The sequence below is a fragment of the Dryobates pubescens genome, chromosome 2 (genome assembly GCF_014839835.1).
Source record: "Dryobates pubescens isolate bDryPub1 chromosome 2, bDryPub1.pri, whole genome shotgun sequence".
NCBI lineage: Eukaryota > Metazoa > Chordata > Aves > Piciformes > Picidae > Dryobates > Dryobates pubescens.
This window is the reverse complement of record NC_071613.1, coordinates 37,867,688-37,884,680: the sequence shown is the minus strand read 5'-3', so window position 1 is coordinate 37,884,680 and position 16,993 is coordinate 37,867,688. Positions and strand designations below refer to the sequence as shown.

The 16,993-nt window shown below is 37.9% G+C and overlaps 1 protein-coding gene across 3 annotated transcripts in view; it reads right to left on the bottom strand.

The window, feature by feature from the left end:
• Positions 1–16,222, bottom strand: part of ITGB6 (integrin subunit beta 6) — a 31,644-nt gene extending 15,422 nt beyond the window's left edge. For 2 of the 3 annotated variants that reach the window (XM_009911078.2, XM_054168586.1), the window contains exons 1-8: positions 16,162–16,222; positions 15,297–15,376; positions 12,338–12,542; positions 10,561–10,807; positions 9,533–9,698; positions 8,857–9,018; positions 7,991–8,086; positions 2,622–2,711 (exon numbers count right to left, since the gene is read on the bottom strand). In XM_009911078.2, the coding sequence (XP_009909380.2) occupies positions 2,622–2,711; positions 7,991–8,086; positions 8,857–9,018; positions 9,533–9,698; positions 10,561–10,807; positions 12,338–12,542; positions 15,297–15,376; positions 16,162–16,222 (1,107 nt within the window). The remainder of the gene's footprint in view (positions 1–2,621; positions 2,712–7,990; positions 8,087–8,856; positions 9,019–9,532; positions 9,699–10,560; positions 10,808–12,337; positions 12,543–15,296; positions 15,377–16,161) is intronic. The other variant, XM_054168580.1, reaches the window with a different exon arrangement.
• Between the last annotated feature and the right edge of the window lie 771 nt (positions 16,223–16,993).

Below are 16,993 nucleotides of genomic sequence, written 5' to 3'. Positions count from 1 at the left end.
TGCTTACTTCCTCTCTCAAGATTTTAGATAGTAACACATGGTGAATGGTATTAGCAAACCTTGTGTTTGTACAGAAAGCAAAGATGAAAGCACTTTAAAAGCGTTAGAAGATTTAGCCTAACTCTATTCTTGGCTGACAAATAGCTATTTATTCCTTTTTCTGTGGGTAAAGAAACAGAGACAGAGGGCATTGGATTACACTGCTGAGAGCGTCATGAAAAGTCTTTGACAAAAATGGAATAAGGTCTTCTGCTCTGCATGAGACTTTTAACAGTAAGCCCACCCTCATTTCCCCACTTCCAGTCCAAAAGAATGCAGATGTCTTCGCTTCTGTCAAATAAGGTGGTTTTCAGAATTTCCTGCTTGGAAAATTTTCAATCATGAAGCAATAAGATTGTTAGCCTTTAAGTCTAATAAAGTGGGCTCTAGTAAATTTTGAGTGTGACATGTTGCTACTTGCACACTTTGTACATCTTGAAACATATGTGGGACTTTAAGAACCTATGAGCAACACTGGTGCATGGTCCAGACATGCTGTACCTGAATGAGAACACAAGGAGTTATGGCTTGGAGGCAGGAGCACAGTTCCTGCAGCTGCCTCCCTGACACTATGGGAGAAGACTTAGCACTGAGCTCAGAGCCTCCAAACCCTGCCCCCAGAAAGAATGAATCCAGGACCTGCTGAAGCAACCCAGGAGTGGCACAAAGGTCACTACTGACAGCTCTGAGAGTTGATCTGCTCAAAGCATGCAGCAGCTAAAAAGACAAAAATGTCCTGGGTGTCATAAACAAGAATGCTGAGAACAAGACAGAGGGTATCATTTTGCCTCTGTATACACTTTAGCATGCCCTGTTGTGCATGATGCAAGCTCTTCTGGTTTACATATCTCAGGAAGGACTGGTTGGAGTCAGGGAGGGTAAACAGAATGTCAACTGAAGTCACCAAGGAGATGGAGCAGCCAAGGAGAGAGACTTCAAAGGCTGGGATTGTCTAATTTGGAAAGAAGATTGGTGGGAATGGAAGGTGTCTCAGTGGTAAAATATTATGAAATCATGTAGACATGAAGATAAGATAAATGCAGAGCAGTTATTCACCAAACTCTGTAAGAGCACAGCTAAGGTGCATCCAGAGAAACTTTAAAGCTTAGGGAGCAGTTTAAAGCTGTGTCATGATGCAGTGCAAATTAAGTCCTTTTTTTTTTTTTTTTTTTTTTTTGCCACAGAAGGCAATGGAGACTGAAAATATCTGCAGGATCAAAAATAAATAAATAGGAGGGAAAAAAATCGTGGACAACAGGCATTTAAGCAGACACTAAAGGGAAGAGGCAAGGATGCACTCTTCAGCTTTCTGTTGTGCCAGCAAGGTGGAAGGTGATGTGACACTGGAGCTAAAGGAAGCATCATTCTGCATTTAACACAATGGTACCACAAATGTGCCAGGTCACAACACTGGGAAAATGATTTTGATTTTTCATGTTCAGTGGTCAAATGTAGGAAGCTGTGCCTATATGTTAGAGTGCCAGCCTCAAGAAACCCTCATGAGTCTAACAACATATTTGACATCAGGAAAAACCCTGGTGCCATTGGATGCTGAGCTTTGCTCATGTAAGGATTACACACACCTCCCCCCCCCAATACTTACTACAATTTGTATGCTCCCAATCTAACCTTAAAGTTCTTTGCATATTTAATTTTTCATAGGACAGAGAAGCTTGGGGTATTTTAATTTAATTAAAAAGATCACCAACTGGATTGCTTTCATGAGAGTTATAAGAATTAGAATAATTTGTTTTGCCTATCATCAAGACCAAAATAATTTTGATCTTGATGATGCCCATCTCATTCAGGTGATAAAGGGAAGAGGAAAAAAAAATAAGGAAAGAAAAAGAAGCTATTTATAGAGAGTTATTTGGCATTGTAATGAATGTGTAGAGCAGGGTTTTAATAAATGGGAACTGAGATGTAAATTAATATATCTGTGTAAGACATGTAAAACTGGCTACAAACATTCCCCTGGCAGAAGAGAACCAGGCAGCTAGGATGCCTTTTCACAAAGCTCTGAACAACAGCACTGTGTTTCTGTTCCTGTCATCTTAACCGTTTTTCTTGATAATATCTAAACAAACCCATTTCAGCTCCTACAATCTGCTTTCCCAAAACCTCCAAACAGCCTCACAGGGGCAGCATCAAATTGCTAAAGCAGAGAAGAGCACTGAGCACAGGATAGTGCTTTTTTCCCCAGAGAGTCCTGCAGAGCAATTGTACATCTGCCATGCTGACAGCTACAGATTGTAAGAGAGTTCCTGTTGAGGTATTGAACTAGGAGGCCTGAATACCTATATTAAAGGTGGCTTAAGAGTGGGTGTGTTATACAAGACTATGAAGGCAAGACAGATGAGACACTGATGCAAATTTGGCATTCCAGCAGACTACAGAATGACAGAAGGTTACCGCAATTTTGTTTCCATGCTCACTTAAGCCTCATAAGGAATGAAACTTTTGCTGTTCAGGTCATCATTTAAGCATAAAAAATACTGTCCTTGTAATCAGTGTGTAAGAAAAAATCAAAGACACTTGCCAGTGCAGACATACAGAAAGAAAACACATCGTAATAACCTTACCTGATATGCAGCAATGATCAACTGGAGAATATTTCCAGAATCTTTCTGTAGTCGTCCAACAGTAGCTCCAGGAATAAGCTTTGCATAGTTCTGAAAATATAAAAAAGAATTTAAAGGACAGAAAAAAGACTAGATGGCAAGAAGCTACCATATGGCTAACCCCAAAATATATTGAAGCCAACTAAAATAAACAATCATGACATTTGAAGGACCCTTGCAGACTCAGTAACATACATCCTGTTGAAAAAGTTCTACAGAGAAGTGCTGATTTCATTGAAAATTAATGGGACCTATATTGTTAAATCACCTTTGTGTGCTTGGAAGCCTCATATTTGAGGTTTTTTTTTCAGCTCTAATTGCTCAAACAGGGAAGGAAGAAATATTCTGTCAACAGTTGTGCTTTTATTTAATAAACATAACCAAACCCAGACCCGGCTGCTCTACTGCAGTACTGCTTGAGAGCCTCAGGCCCTACATTCAGTAGCAGCAAGCAACTGAGCATCTTGAATTCTGATTAGTGAGGGCACAGAAGTTAAGAAGATTAAACTAAGGGATGCAGAGACTCTGAGCAAAGGCCCTTAAAAAGTTGCCACTGGTTTACATTTGATGTACCAACTCACACATATCCCAGTGGTCTGTGGCTGTGATTGATCATATGTTGACTTTATATTAATAATAGAGTGCCAATTAAATGATTAATCTTAGTGATGATTTTTATTTCTTCTTCCATTAAATTTCACTGTTACACTAACATGACATCTAGGCACCCAGATTTTAAACATGCTCAACCAAAATTTATCTTGCTTGATTGTTACCTATGTGAAGTTCTGTTACTTGTACCCTTGACTTTGGAAAATAAGAAGTGTCCATGATTTAAAAACCAAATCAAACCAAACCAAACCCCCACACCAAAACCACAAAACACAAACCCCAACACATTGTAGTATTGGTGTCTTAGGTTCCCCCTCCTCCCCAATTTATAATATAAATGCTGTTATTTTAATAGAAAAAAAAATCCAGAGAGCTATTAATAAACTTGGATAATTCAATACCTTTATATCTCTCTTATACTTTACATCTTCCAAATCCTGTGATTACTTTATTTATTATGTATGGAATACTTATCATTCATTCGATTTCTAAAGTGCCATTGAAAATCAGTGGGATTAACTGCATTACATATTACAGCTGGTGAGCTTGCATTCCTGACTCCTCCTGTGATTAGTGCTCTCTCAAGGAATCTTAGAATACTGAAACTCCATTTTGTACTCTCGGTCTTTTCTGGAGATAGTTATAAGAAAAGACAATAAAACTGGAATTTAAAGGACAGCACCCTTTAATCTGTGGTATGCAAAACAAACAGCAGGGCCAGCCTGCTCTGAAGACTTTGCTCTCTCTTTTCTCTTTGAACAGAAATTTTCTGCATGGCGATACAAGGATGATGTTGCAAGCCCAGTCTAAGTGTGTATTTCTAGTCCCTTGGTTAAGCCCTACCTTTTAGCAAATATTTCTGTTTCATTATTAACAAGGTGACGCAGAGTGATGCTTTTAGAGTGCTACTATTGTAAAACAACCCAAAGATGCTATCAGATGTTATCTTTCAGCAAGAATTTACTGAAAGGTGAACTGCCGTTTTATAGAGGCACTCTGATGCATGCTAGTAAAATTTGACAGTTGTATATTTGAGTTCAGTGGGGTTATGCCTGACTTTTAGAAGTGTAAATCATACAAAAATTTTCATTATAAATAGAGTGTCATGCCAAATATATAAAAAGCATCTGAAATCCCATACAAACGTGGAGACTGGAGTGTTTTTAGCTCCATTTTCAGTATTGAAATGCAGTCTGAAAACCCCAATTTTCAAGCCACATTCTCCTGTGATAAAAGAAGGAATGATTTTATCCAAAAGAGATCAGTGTGAATTTGAAAAGAAGATTAAAGAGAGAGTCTTTTCCCTTATCTAAATTAGAATAATTTTTAAAATAATTTTGCTTGAAGACACATAATACCAACAATAATAGCAACTACTTCATGAAACCTTAAAGAATGCTGTTTTCTTTTATACCACAATAGGATTTACACAGTTTGTCAAAATATCATTGTTATAACGATATTCACAGATGATTTTTGAGTGAATACCTTTCATAGAATAAAAACATTCCCTGCTGCTTTGGTAAGACTCAGCTGAGACTGAGGATGCAAAAAGTTAGACATATGTGAATGTATTTTAAAATATTCTTGTGTTTTTTTTTTGGGGGGGGGAATCATTTAAATAAATAATCTCAAATTATCACAGCTCAGTACAAGGAACTTCCTCCTCTCTCTTGCACTCAGTTTTGAGTGGCTTTATAAATATTGCTTTAAAAGTTCTTGTGGTCAGGGAGAGAATCAGATCTAAAGTTTCCCTCTTAGATTGCTGTGCAGTAGGTGGTTGCGTGGAAAGATTAAAGGTAACACCAGCTATGTTACAAGCATACATATACTGTACTTGTGCAATCCATCACATTTGTGCCTTCAGTAATAATGCATAATACATATAACTGAAAATTCAGTTGAAGAGGATCAAGAATATTAAATGACTGAATTATTTTGGTCTAAATTGTTGGGGATTATACAGAGCTAGAAATATTAAATATATATTTGTGAGTCTGAATGCTGCACTTGAGACAAATGGAATCTCTCAGGTCTATTTAAAGAGGTGCTTTCTATGTCCTCATGGTCATTTTAGTGCACCTTTGTCCCTAAGAAATGAATTATAAATAGCAATAGTCAATTCTGGGGTCTGATATAATTAGATGTGGAGTTCAAGTAGATTTGAGAATAACACTCAGAGACTTGTTTTGTTCTTTTTATGTTCTTAATCATGGATACCTGTTTATTTACATTTATTACAAATTTGAATCATGCAGATGAAAACATTATTGCCCTGCTTGCAGATTCTGCATATACCTTTGAATGTATACTAGAGTGTGGAAAAACTGCAATGTGAGACTTGTACATGATTTTTATACTTGCTTTGACTGACTTTTCACATCACCTACAGGACAGAAAGCAGACCACATTAACTATAGCTATTCAAATGACAGAAAGAAGTGTTAAAAGATTGAAGCAGCAGATAAAATATATTGAATGGGATTACTATGTATCCTACAAGATAGAAGACAGTCACACTTTTTCTTCCCTAACAAAGAAAGTAACAAGAGCAAACTGTTCCCTAGTTAGTTTAACAATAGGTTGCATTTTTTGTTAGCTATAAATCTTCAGTGTTCCCAGTGGACAAAAGATGCCACCTGATAACTTTGATACTAGTGTAACACCGACACAGGGATACTGAAACAGAAACCCCCTGATAAGAACACTGTTGGCCAACTCTGAGGGTGACTACTAGCAATTTCCAAGGGAAAATATAATCCCATCGGTAAGAGAAGTTTTTTAAGACAAAATAAGGCTCTATACATAAAAAAGCTACCTCCAAACTACCTGCTAGAACAATTCTTATTCATGCTGCTCCCATTAAAATCAAGGAAAATATTTCTCTTGTCATTAATTTAGCCCTTGGTAGGAAATTGTTGAGCAATTGTGAGATCTGGTGAAATACACATTTTAACTAATCTGTGCTATGACTGTATGCCACTGCATTTGTAAGTGATTGAGTTCTACTATTATTGATCTAAATTTTCACAGTTTGGCTCAGTATTCAATACACTCTTTTAAAAAGTCCAGCAATCAGTGCTCCAAAAGGCAAAAGGTTTCCTCCCTTGTCAAGATTGTAAACTGAGAATCTGCTTATGAAAGGAGTGCCTGTTAAAACTTTTGTCAAACAGATGGAGTATTAGTTTTACTCAAGACACCTCCAAACTGGAATCAGTTGCAGGGAATCACTTCCCTGGTTACATAGAAACAGAGAAGCATCGTACAAGTGAAGACCTCAAGGTATCTCATCTGCTCTCTCTGCTGTAACATAAGACCTTTATCCCTACCTTTCCTATTTTCCATGTGCTTATGACACCCAAAGAGCACCTTTCTTCTCATTCCTTTACTTATACTAGCAGAATCACCCTTACTGCCTTCCTCTCTACAAACCTGAATAAATTTCTCTCCCACTATCCCTCTTCAGGCAGTGATATGTGCCCAGGCTAACATGTTAAGGCTGCAAATCCATGTATTATCCTCAGTGAATTCTTATCTAGAATTCCTTTTTGCATGTAAAGATTACACTGAGCTGTGATAATTTGAGATTATTTATTTAAATTAATTTTTTCTCCCCCCCCCAAAAAAAAGTCTTTTAAAATACACTCACATATATCTAACTTTTTGCATCATCTGTCTCAGCTGAGTCTTACACAAAGCAGCACAGAATGTTTTTATTCTATGAAAGCTATTAAGTCAAAAAGCATCTGTGAATAGTGTGATAACATATATAACATAGATGTTACTGAGCCAGCAGCAGGACTGGACACAAAAGGAAATAGAAATTGCCAGTATCCTCCTTATTTTAACTTAGAGTTTGTTTGTCCACATTCACTGCAAAGAGCACCTCAGCTCACAGATGGAATAACCAACAGGCCCAAAGCAGAATGGGGCTTTAGGAGCACTTACAGTTGTGGAGGCTGAAAATAGATGCCTACACAGATGACTGGTGGAGCTGCAGGTATGAATGATATTCAGCTTATTAAAAATTCGGACTTTGCATATCCACAACCACTGCTCGGCTCCTGTGACATAACTTCACAGAGCAGAGAATTACATCACAGCTCAGGATTCTACAAGCCTTAATGTAAAAAATTCCCATAATTGATTGTTTTCCCTCAGTAGGCACAAGGGGGGATATGTGAAGGAAGACGACTTTGTCCATCATGCTTTGTATTTTTAACCATTTTGCTAGTTCCCTATTTGCCTCATTGGAAAGAGAAACAGAAACAAAGAAAAATTAACACAACTCTCAGCAGAAAAAAATACCCCATGATCTCAGAGCTGAGCATGAACACGAGTGCTTTTCAGAATGTATTCTTGTTTTATAAAAGCAAGAAAAGACTCAACTGTCCTCTAGCCTTGTCAAATACAACAGACTAATCAATGATTACACTGAATAATTTAGCACTGCTTAGTTTGACAATCCTCCACTTAAAAAAAATCAGTGTGATTCAACTTGAAATCCAATTTAAAGATTTCCTAAGAACATCAAAATCAATGCATGAAGAGGTACTTCCTAAGTAAAAGAGACTTCTTATAACAGATAATTTCCTAGGCATTCATTACATAAATATCTTGCAGAACCCCATCCTTAGCACTAACATTATGGTATCAGCTGTGAAAAGGTGTGAACTTGAAAACAAATACCGATGAACTGAACGGTTTAGTTTGCTCACCTTGTATATGTGAACTTGCTCATTCGTTACAGCAAAAATTAACAGAACATTGTTTTGCACAAGTTTCTCAATTAATTGTCCAATTGTGGGATACTCCTGCAAACACACAGAACAGAAACACATCGACACATTTTTCACGCACATCCAGTTGCTAATTATCTCCCATGAAACACACATTTAAATAATAATAATAATTAACACTGTATTCCCTGCATATTAGAAACTATAATTAGGCACTGAATGTATACAAAATAAAAGACAGTGTGTATAATTTCCTCGTGCTGTTTTTAAGGAAATCCCTCTGAGAAAAGTACAGTTCCAGACTGCATACTGGGAACTTTGGCTCAGTAGCATCCATGACACATATGTAATCCAAAGACCAACACTGCACCAGAATGGCTGGGTGGACATTTGCAATACAGTGAACACCATAGCGTACATATTTAGTATTTCTGAACACTGCAACATAAGCTGCGAAGTTCTCCTACATGAACTGTATCCTACAAATTCCTAAACTCCTCCTGAACTGACACCCTTATAGGGACCATAATTAACAAAAATTTTGCCTTCCCTACATAAGGAAATATTAGTCAGCCCCATTCCACGTGTTCTCTGGGTTATCAGCAAAGGAATGAGAATTGTGCTTTATTTTTCTCTTAGTTATAATCTTTCAACTCCATAAAAACATGCTGTGCTCTTTTTACGTAAATGCACAATTACAAATTAAATAGGTTACATAAAATATTGGATTCCTCAAGTTTAACACATCTCAGTCAGAAAGGTATACTTCCATTAATTTTCTAAGTTGCTTGTGTTAATCTTTACATTTCCAGAGTGAGAGCTGTACAGAATTCATAGTAAATTACCAGAAGAGTTGACATGGAATACTCGTTATTATGGTCCAAATGACAGTTGCCATCATTAGGAATAACGATTCCTGCCAGTTTACTATCCATCCCAAAATGGGAGTCGGCATCACTCACAAACACCAGCAAATGAAGAGAATCGTTCCTCCATCCAATTTTTTCCTGTCATTAAAAATACATCAGTTTAGCAGGGTGTATTGCGCTCACGATATAGAAAAGCGGCAAAAGGTTTGGAGAAGGAAATAATAGGGAGTGTCAAAAACATCACAACGTCTCCTGAGTGATGATATTTGTTCCATTGTCTTTGGCTAACATTTTATCTCTGGTGTTTAGTAAAAGACTGACCATGTTCATGTCAATCTGCTTATTACTCTAAACACATTTAATCAAAAATATTTAAAGAAAAAAACAATCAAGAAAACAGATGCAGCAGTTGTACAATTGTTTGCTGTTGTGTTTTTAATCCCTGACAATTAAAAAGAAAAACTAATATATTGCAATATGTATGTTTTACTTGATATAGCCCAAAGTATTTTCACTCAAATCTGATAAGGCTCTTGAACTGCATTTTAAAAGTCTGGAATAATAGTGATCCACTGGTTTGAAATACAACCATATAATACCAGAAGTGGTAATACACAAAATAAAGAATATTATACCTAGAAGTTTCAATTACCTTACAAACAGCTGCTTGCATAATTGCATCAAAGCCTCCCTCTGGAGTGTCTATATTAGCAGAGATTCGCTGGCCTTTCACAATTTCATTGAATTTTTCAGCGTCATTTGTTAGTGGCAAAACATGTTTGTATCCAAAGGTGGGTAAGCACTCGTATGGTACACTTCTACAAGATAAGGGAGAACAAGCTTATACATAATACAAAGTGAAAAATCACTACAATGGCTACTGGGTTAGGTTTTGAATATATATGTCTCTTCTCTCTCTGAGACAGATGTAGTGAAAACCACAGGATAATCAGAGAGCATTCAGTGAGGTGGGCAGCACAAACAGGTCTGTATAAAGCCTGGGAAATGCTTCCTAGAGCAGAGTAATTCAGACAGATAACAACCTCCAGTCCTTGCCATGCTCCTTGCTGTGCCTTCTTTTCATATTTAGAAGCACATTAGGATTTGTAGTCCCTTGATGGCTTCTGGAGAGCACCACCAAGCTTCTGCAGCCCTGCTCTAGCACAGCTTCTCCTAAGTTAGGAAAGAACTAAGGTTTGGGGGCTACTGCTAGACCATAAAGGAAAAAGAAAAAATGGGGGGGGAAAGAGAAACCAACACTGTTGTGTAAATGAAACTGCTGTTCTGTATTGCATTTGAGTTTGCACCTGCTTAGTCATAGATTATCATAAAATTCTTTTATATATATATATATATATATATATAAAAATATTCTAGCAAATTAAAGAAAGTAATGTAAGTAAAATAAGTATTTGGCATACCTGTTAGTTAACCCATTAAACATGTGTGTAACCAGCAGCAAAAACTAAAGAGCAGAATCACTCCCATATTCCTCTCTCCAAGCAATGTAAGACCCAACAGAATAATGATCGGAGTGCAAAACTAAAAGAAACAAATCTTGTTTCCCAACCTGACCCTGGAAGAGGGCAGAGGTTCCAGCTAAATTTAATATTATCCTAAAGATTAATATTATCACTTGAACTTGGCATGCAAACAGATGTAGGTATTTCCCCTATCTACCTGCAAGGGTTGCTTATTTCTGCAGCTGTAGTTTTGATAAACGGTGAAACTGGTTTTTCAACAAAAGATCCAAAGCCCAGTCTGAAGTTGCTTGTCAGTTTTGACATTTCTTTAGAAAGAGTTGAACCCAGCTCTTTGATTGTGTTCAGATCATCATCCATGGAGGCCGAAAGATCCATGAGGTAATAGAGATCAACTGGATAATCTTCTGTTTGGCGAACCTTAATCTGTATCGTTTCTTCATGTCCTATTAAGGTCATGGGAAAATAGTATGCATATTAGCACTGCTACACAGAAGTTACAAGACCTGCCAATTTCTTAATGCATTTATATATATATATATGGTAAAAATTATTCAATTATTATCCAATTATCCAATATTTTATATCACCAGTAGAATTAATAAATAGGGAGGTCATTCTGCCCCTGTACACTGCACTGGTTAGGCCGCACCTCAAGTGCTGTGTCCAGTTCTGGGCCCCTCAGTTTAGGAAGGATGTTGACTTGCTGGAACGAGTCCAGAGAAGAGCAACAAAGTTGGTGAGGGGTTTGGAACATAAGCCCTACAAGGAGAGGCTGAGGGAGCTGGGGTTGCTTAGCCTGGAGAAGAGGAGACTTGGGGTGACCTTATTGCTGTCTACAACTACCTGAAGGGAGGTTGTAGACAGACGGAGGTTGGTCTCTTCTCCCAGGCGGCCAGTACCAGAACAAGAGGACACAGTCTCAGGCTGCACCAGGGAAGGTTCAGGCTGGATGTTAGGAAAAAGTTCTATACAGAAAGAGTGATTGCACATTGGAATGGGCTGCCTGGGGAGGTGGTGGAGTCGCCATCACTGGAGGTTTTCAGGAGAAGACTTGATGGGGTGCTTGGTGCCATGGGTTAGTTGTTTGGGTGGTGTTGGATTGGTTGATGGGTTGGACACGATGATCTTGAAGGTCTCTTCCAACCTGGTGTATTCTATGTATTCTATGTATTCTAACTTCAAAAATTCTCTGCCAATACAAATGTGTTGGGTTTTTTTCCCCCTAACCTGTTCTGCAGTAAAGGAACAATCATACATTATGAAGGATTTATGTGATTTAAAAAAAAATAATAATAGTTTTCAAAAATAATTTGGAAAAAAAATATAAGAACATCACTTCAGCAGTATGGAGCTTTAGAAAATCCAGATATGAAGTTAAAACTAAAGGTAACACTTATGGGACATGAATTGTACTTTAGTAATGTAAAGAAAGCCAGAGTGTACACAAAGGTTTTCTTTTCAGCCTCCAACACTAAGATATGACCCAAGAGTGTCTCTTACATTTTTTTACTGCAGATTTTCTCCAGTGGAAAAAAAAATAAATGATCACCTCTCAAGGACCCCAGAGCAAGTCTGGAGTGTTTCCATAAGCACCAGTACCTTGTAAATCCTTAGAGCAAGGTTTGTGCTGCCTCTAAAATACGGTGTATGCCACACCTGTGGGGAAAAGGCACAGGAGCAGGGCAGGGGGTTTCCATTCTCTCCTTGTGACTTCAATGGCAAGAGAAAAGTAGAACTGAAAAAATATATCCTTACTTTCATGATGTACCCAGCACTTCTGAAAGCATTTTGAACTCAACTGAACCTAGTTTTCACCTGACAAGTCAACTGATTATTTTGGACTCAAAATATGATTTTTACCTTTATTCTGTCAAGTTTTTTTTTTTTTTTTAGACCAGTCTTAGGATCTTCAGTATATCACAATGGCTGAAAAAAGGAAGATAATTCCCACATCTGTGAACTGCGTGACTTACCTGGTCGCAGCCTGAGAGTTAATTTTTGAGGAGAAATCTGTGTGACATCAGAATTGTTCTTCTGGGTTGCTACAGTTAGGGGCTTGTTTCTGTGCATTTCTACTTCTGAAATGGGAAATTCAATCAAATTCAACTGGCATCCTTTTGACAAAAGGTTTTCTGGAGTGTCACACCTCCCATGAACTCCAGCCAAGTCTGTGTAATTCTAAAACAAACAGGTAAAAGAATGGATGAGTTAAATATATTTACTGACCAGCCACCCGCATCTGGTTGACAAAAGGTCAGTCCAATGCAGGGAACAGAAAGAAAGGTACAAGTTAATGCAAGCTAGTGCAGAAGGCGACCGAGCCCATACAGCAATCTAAATTTGCCCTTCATGGATCATGTCACACAGGTGTATAATTAACGTAACTTACACTGATTTAGTATCCTGAGAGAAACTGCTGTGTTGTTGGGGAATGGGTATTGTGCTGCTCATTGCATTTGGCTTCTCACAGCACTAGAAATGATAACATAAACCTCTATGAGCCCCCCCCCCCCCCCTTTTTTTTCTATTATAGGATTACGGCACAAATTCATCAGATCTTTCCTAAACACTTTCAAACTGCTGATGGAACATTATTTAATAACAGAAGAGGTTTCACAGATAATAAACTCCTACAAATTTTGTGACAAACTGGCAAGGTATCCAGTGTTCACTGGTGTTTTTCTGACCTACTCTTTCTCCTCAACCTTTATTTAACATGTTCACTGAAGCTGGTAGCAGATCCTTCTTGCTCTGCCTGGTGCCCTACAAGCACAGCAGCCTCCCTTCCTCGCTTCCCAGCAACAGCAGGGTTCCCAGTATGCTCACATCTATCTGGCTACATTTGACCCAGTATCCTACTTATCTTCTCTTTTCTGCTGGATTTGGGCAAGCAACCTGGGGTTCAGCCATTAAGCCACAAATATTCACTGAATTCATCACTGAACAACTTTCCACCCAAAGCAAAACAAATTTACTTTAAACCTATTAAAACCAAAACTGGTCCCTTTCATCATTGATGCCTGAAAAATATCAAGGATCTTATACATTTCGGTGGAAGCGATGCTGAGAGAAACAGTGGTTTGTTATTCTACAGACTGAATCTGATGTCTTTGCTCAGGCAAAACTCTCACCAGCCGCTTCTTGAATTCAGTGCACATAAAATCATGTACCACTACAAAACATTCACAGGGAGATCCATACCATCTCCTTTAGTAACACATTTTATAACTTTTGAAAACATGTGAAGAGGCAAACTCATACTTCAAATACAACTATGAGGTGTGTTTTTATCCTCCAGAAAACAGCAGTTTCTCTGGAGGTATTTGTGTTTACTCTGACACTAAAGCTCCTATGCCTTTTGCACTCTTGATGACTTGTTCTTCAGCAAACAAGGGAATGAGCCTATGAACAAAGTAAAAAAATCATCTTTGCTACTAGTTTTCAATATTTTCACAGGCTGGGTTTGTTTTTGTTTTGTTTTAAATCAATTGTGTTTCATGTGTGTGTTTTCTGAAAATACATGCTAATAGTCAAGATTATGTGATCAAATTCCATTTCAAGAAACTCCTGGCTTGGTTGTTAGGAACAAACATTAAAACTATGGTAAAGACAATAATGTGGGTGGGATTTTTTTTCCCCATGGCAACATTTTTTGCAAACCTCTATATTATTTTTAGCAAAGTCTTTTTTTTTTTAAAGTGCTGTTTGATCTTTTTCAGCTACTTCATAAAGCTGCATGTTGATCCAATCCTAGGTGTCAGTTTGCTATTAAAAAAAATAATATATATATATATATATATATAAAACGCCAGCACAGATGCAAACCTGAAAGTGCCATGAAGAAGACTTACTTGATTTCTCTACTGTTTCTGACAAGTTTTTAATTGTGATTGCTGACTATCTTGCTAAGATCAGTGAACTAAGACCCAAAATATTTATTATGAAGTAAGGAGATATGAGTTAGCATCATTTACAGGTGAATGTTTTAAAAGCAGAAATCATAGAATCATAGAATCAGTCAGGGTTGGAAGGGACCACAAGGATCATCTAGTTCCAAGCCCCTGCCATGGGCAGGGACACCTCACACTAGATCAGGCTGGCCAGAGCCTCATCCAGCCTGGTCTTAAACACCTCCAGGGACGGGGCCTCAACCATCTCCCTGGACAACCCAGTCTAGGGCTTCACCACTCTCACGGTGAAGAACTTCCTCCTCGCGTCCAGTTGGAATCTCCCCACCTCCAGCTTCATTCCATTCCCCCTAGTGTTAAGCCCAGGGTTACACAGAGAGTCTGCAACAGATACATTAGAAACAAAATCCAGATTTTGTATTTTTTTTTAAACCCAGATTTTTTAGCCAAAACATTTATACCAGTATGATACCAATTACCAACTGGACAGTATTGTTGTACTTAAAATCAACCACAGATTCATCATTTGTGTATGCAAACCGACTGGAGCACTTTCTGTTTACACTGTCTGGCTTAGCATGTAATATGTAAAGTGCAGTCTGGTCGTCTGGTCTTTCATTTGATGTCTGGTGCTTCATCATCACTGCTGTGGGTGAGTCAGCCCTGAGGCTGATGACCTGAGCCCCTCTAATAGCACTTTTATTTCTGCCCTAGAAAAGTTCTTGTGTGGTTGAGGGGTTTTTTCGGTTTGTTGGTTTTAGCTTTGGTGTTTTGGGTTTTTTTTTTTGGGGGGGAGGGTTGTTGAGGCTTTTTTTAACAAAAAAACCAAACAAACCCACAATGAATAATAGACCACAAAGTCTAGATTGAATTCCATTTTTGATTCCCAGCAAAGCTTCACTAAGCACTGCGTACATTACAAAAACATGAGCTGACCCAATTAAGTCAATACCTCATCAATCAGAGCTACTACAAACACTTCAAGTATTGCTTTGAAATTTTTTTTTGATATAATTTACTCTACCTCTTGAAAACACCAAGCACACTGTGGGCCGGAAAGCAAACAATCTTCACAAGTCACTGCGCTTTCCTGAGAACAGGTCCCTAGATTTAAATCCAAGAAGATGAAAGACTATTAATAATGTGGTTAATCATTCAATTTATGAAGAATCCTGTCGTTCAGAGAATGAGGGAGGGGGAAAACACACATTTCACCATATTTAGGATTACTTATAAAATTCCTTCATAATGGAATTTCTCTTGGTAGAAGATTAACTCACAGAAATTAAACTCCCACAACTGGTGGCAATTAACATACTTTTGCATGCTTTATGGATGCCATGCACTGAGAACATGTTACTTATTTTCTCTAGTGCACCTGATAAAAGAGTTGCATGTGTGTCTGGAATAGCGCAGGGAAGACATTTTCAACATAACCAGGGATATTAAAAGAAGAGATTTATATTCATCCTACGCACTTAAAATTGCCTCACTTGGGTCTGCAGATACTCGATATGATTTTAATTTATTGTACAGGTATCAAAGAAGCACTCAGTCATTTGTATAGTATTAAGTCTCTCAGTGGATTGAACAGCATTTAGTTGTTTTGCTCAACTTTCTGTCTCTTTCATATGTGTTGTGCTATGTAACAACCACATAAATCTTAAGTGAATTTCCAGTTTTGCACTGCAGCAGTCAAAACAAAACCACCAAAAAAAGCAAACAAAAACCCCCAAACAAACAAGAAGAAAACCCAACAACAACATAAAGAAAAAAAAAAAAGCTAAAGGAATCTTAAAATTAAGACAGCAAGCTATTCTGAATCCACTTCAGGCAAGAAACAATGCAAAGGTGATTTTGAAATAGATCTCCCTGCCCCCGAGCCTTACCTTGTGCATAGTTATTTCTTTGCAGAAATAGGAAACAGAGGTAAAGCAATTCAATCCCCATTCGTTTTCAGTGCTGACTGCGTGACAAGAAAATATTAGCGTGTCAGTTATCGTCTGCGTAAAGGTAGAATGTCATAAAACCCAGTACATTCCTAGCAGGTCTGTTCTCAGGTGGCACCTACACCAGATTGCTTGGAAACTTCAACCCTACAGGAACAGAGCATGAACAAAAGTGAAAACAAGAGCTACCTGGGCAGGTAAAGAGGACAAGCTTTGCATAAAGTAACATGAACATGGTTATCACTTCCTTGTTTTCCTGGACTCCTTATAAGGTAGAAGGGGAAAATTCATTCAGGTGAAGATTTCTGTCAGTCCCAGTCACTCTGGGTCCTAGAGCAAGCCAGCTGAGAGGGGGTTTGTGTGTGCAGCAGGTGTTAAAAGGCTCTTCTAAAATAGGACCTTTAATTGTTACCTGAGAAACTGTTTTAGGTAGACAGATCATTATGATTGCCAAGTGAGTATATTTGGAGAGGTGTAAAAGTTCCATTTTTTCAGATTTCCTGATGTGGAGGGAAACTTATGAAGGTGACTGTAAAAAAAACAACACAAAACAAACAAACAAGAGACAACCAACCAAAACCCAATCACTTATAACTGAGGACCTGGCTTCAGTAATTCAACATACAGAGTACTTTTATTTTATTACCATTGCAAACTGAAATGGAAATGCTGAAACTGTGGAGTTTTTAATATGTAGGGGGGATAATTGCATTCCTAGTCCTGCAACTGACTTGGAAAAAAATCATGGGAGCTTTAATTCTTTTTAATAATT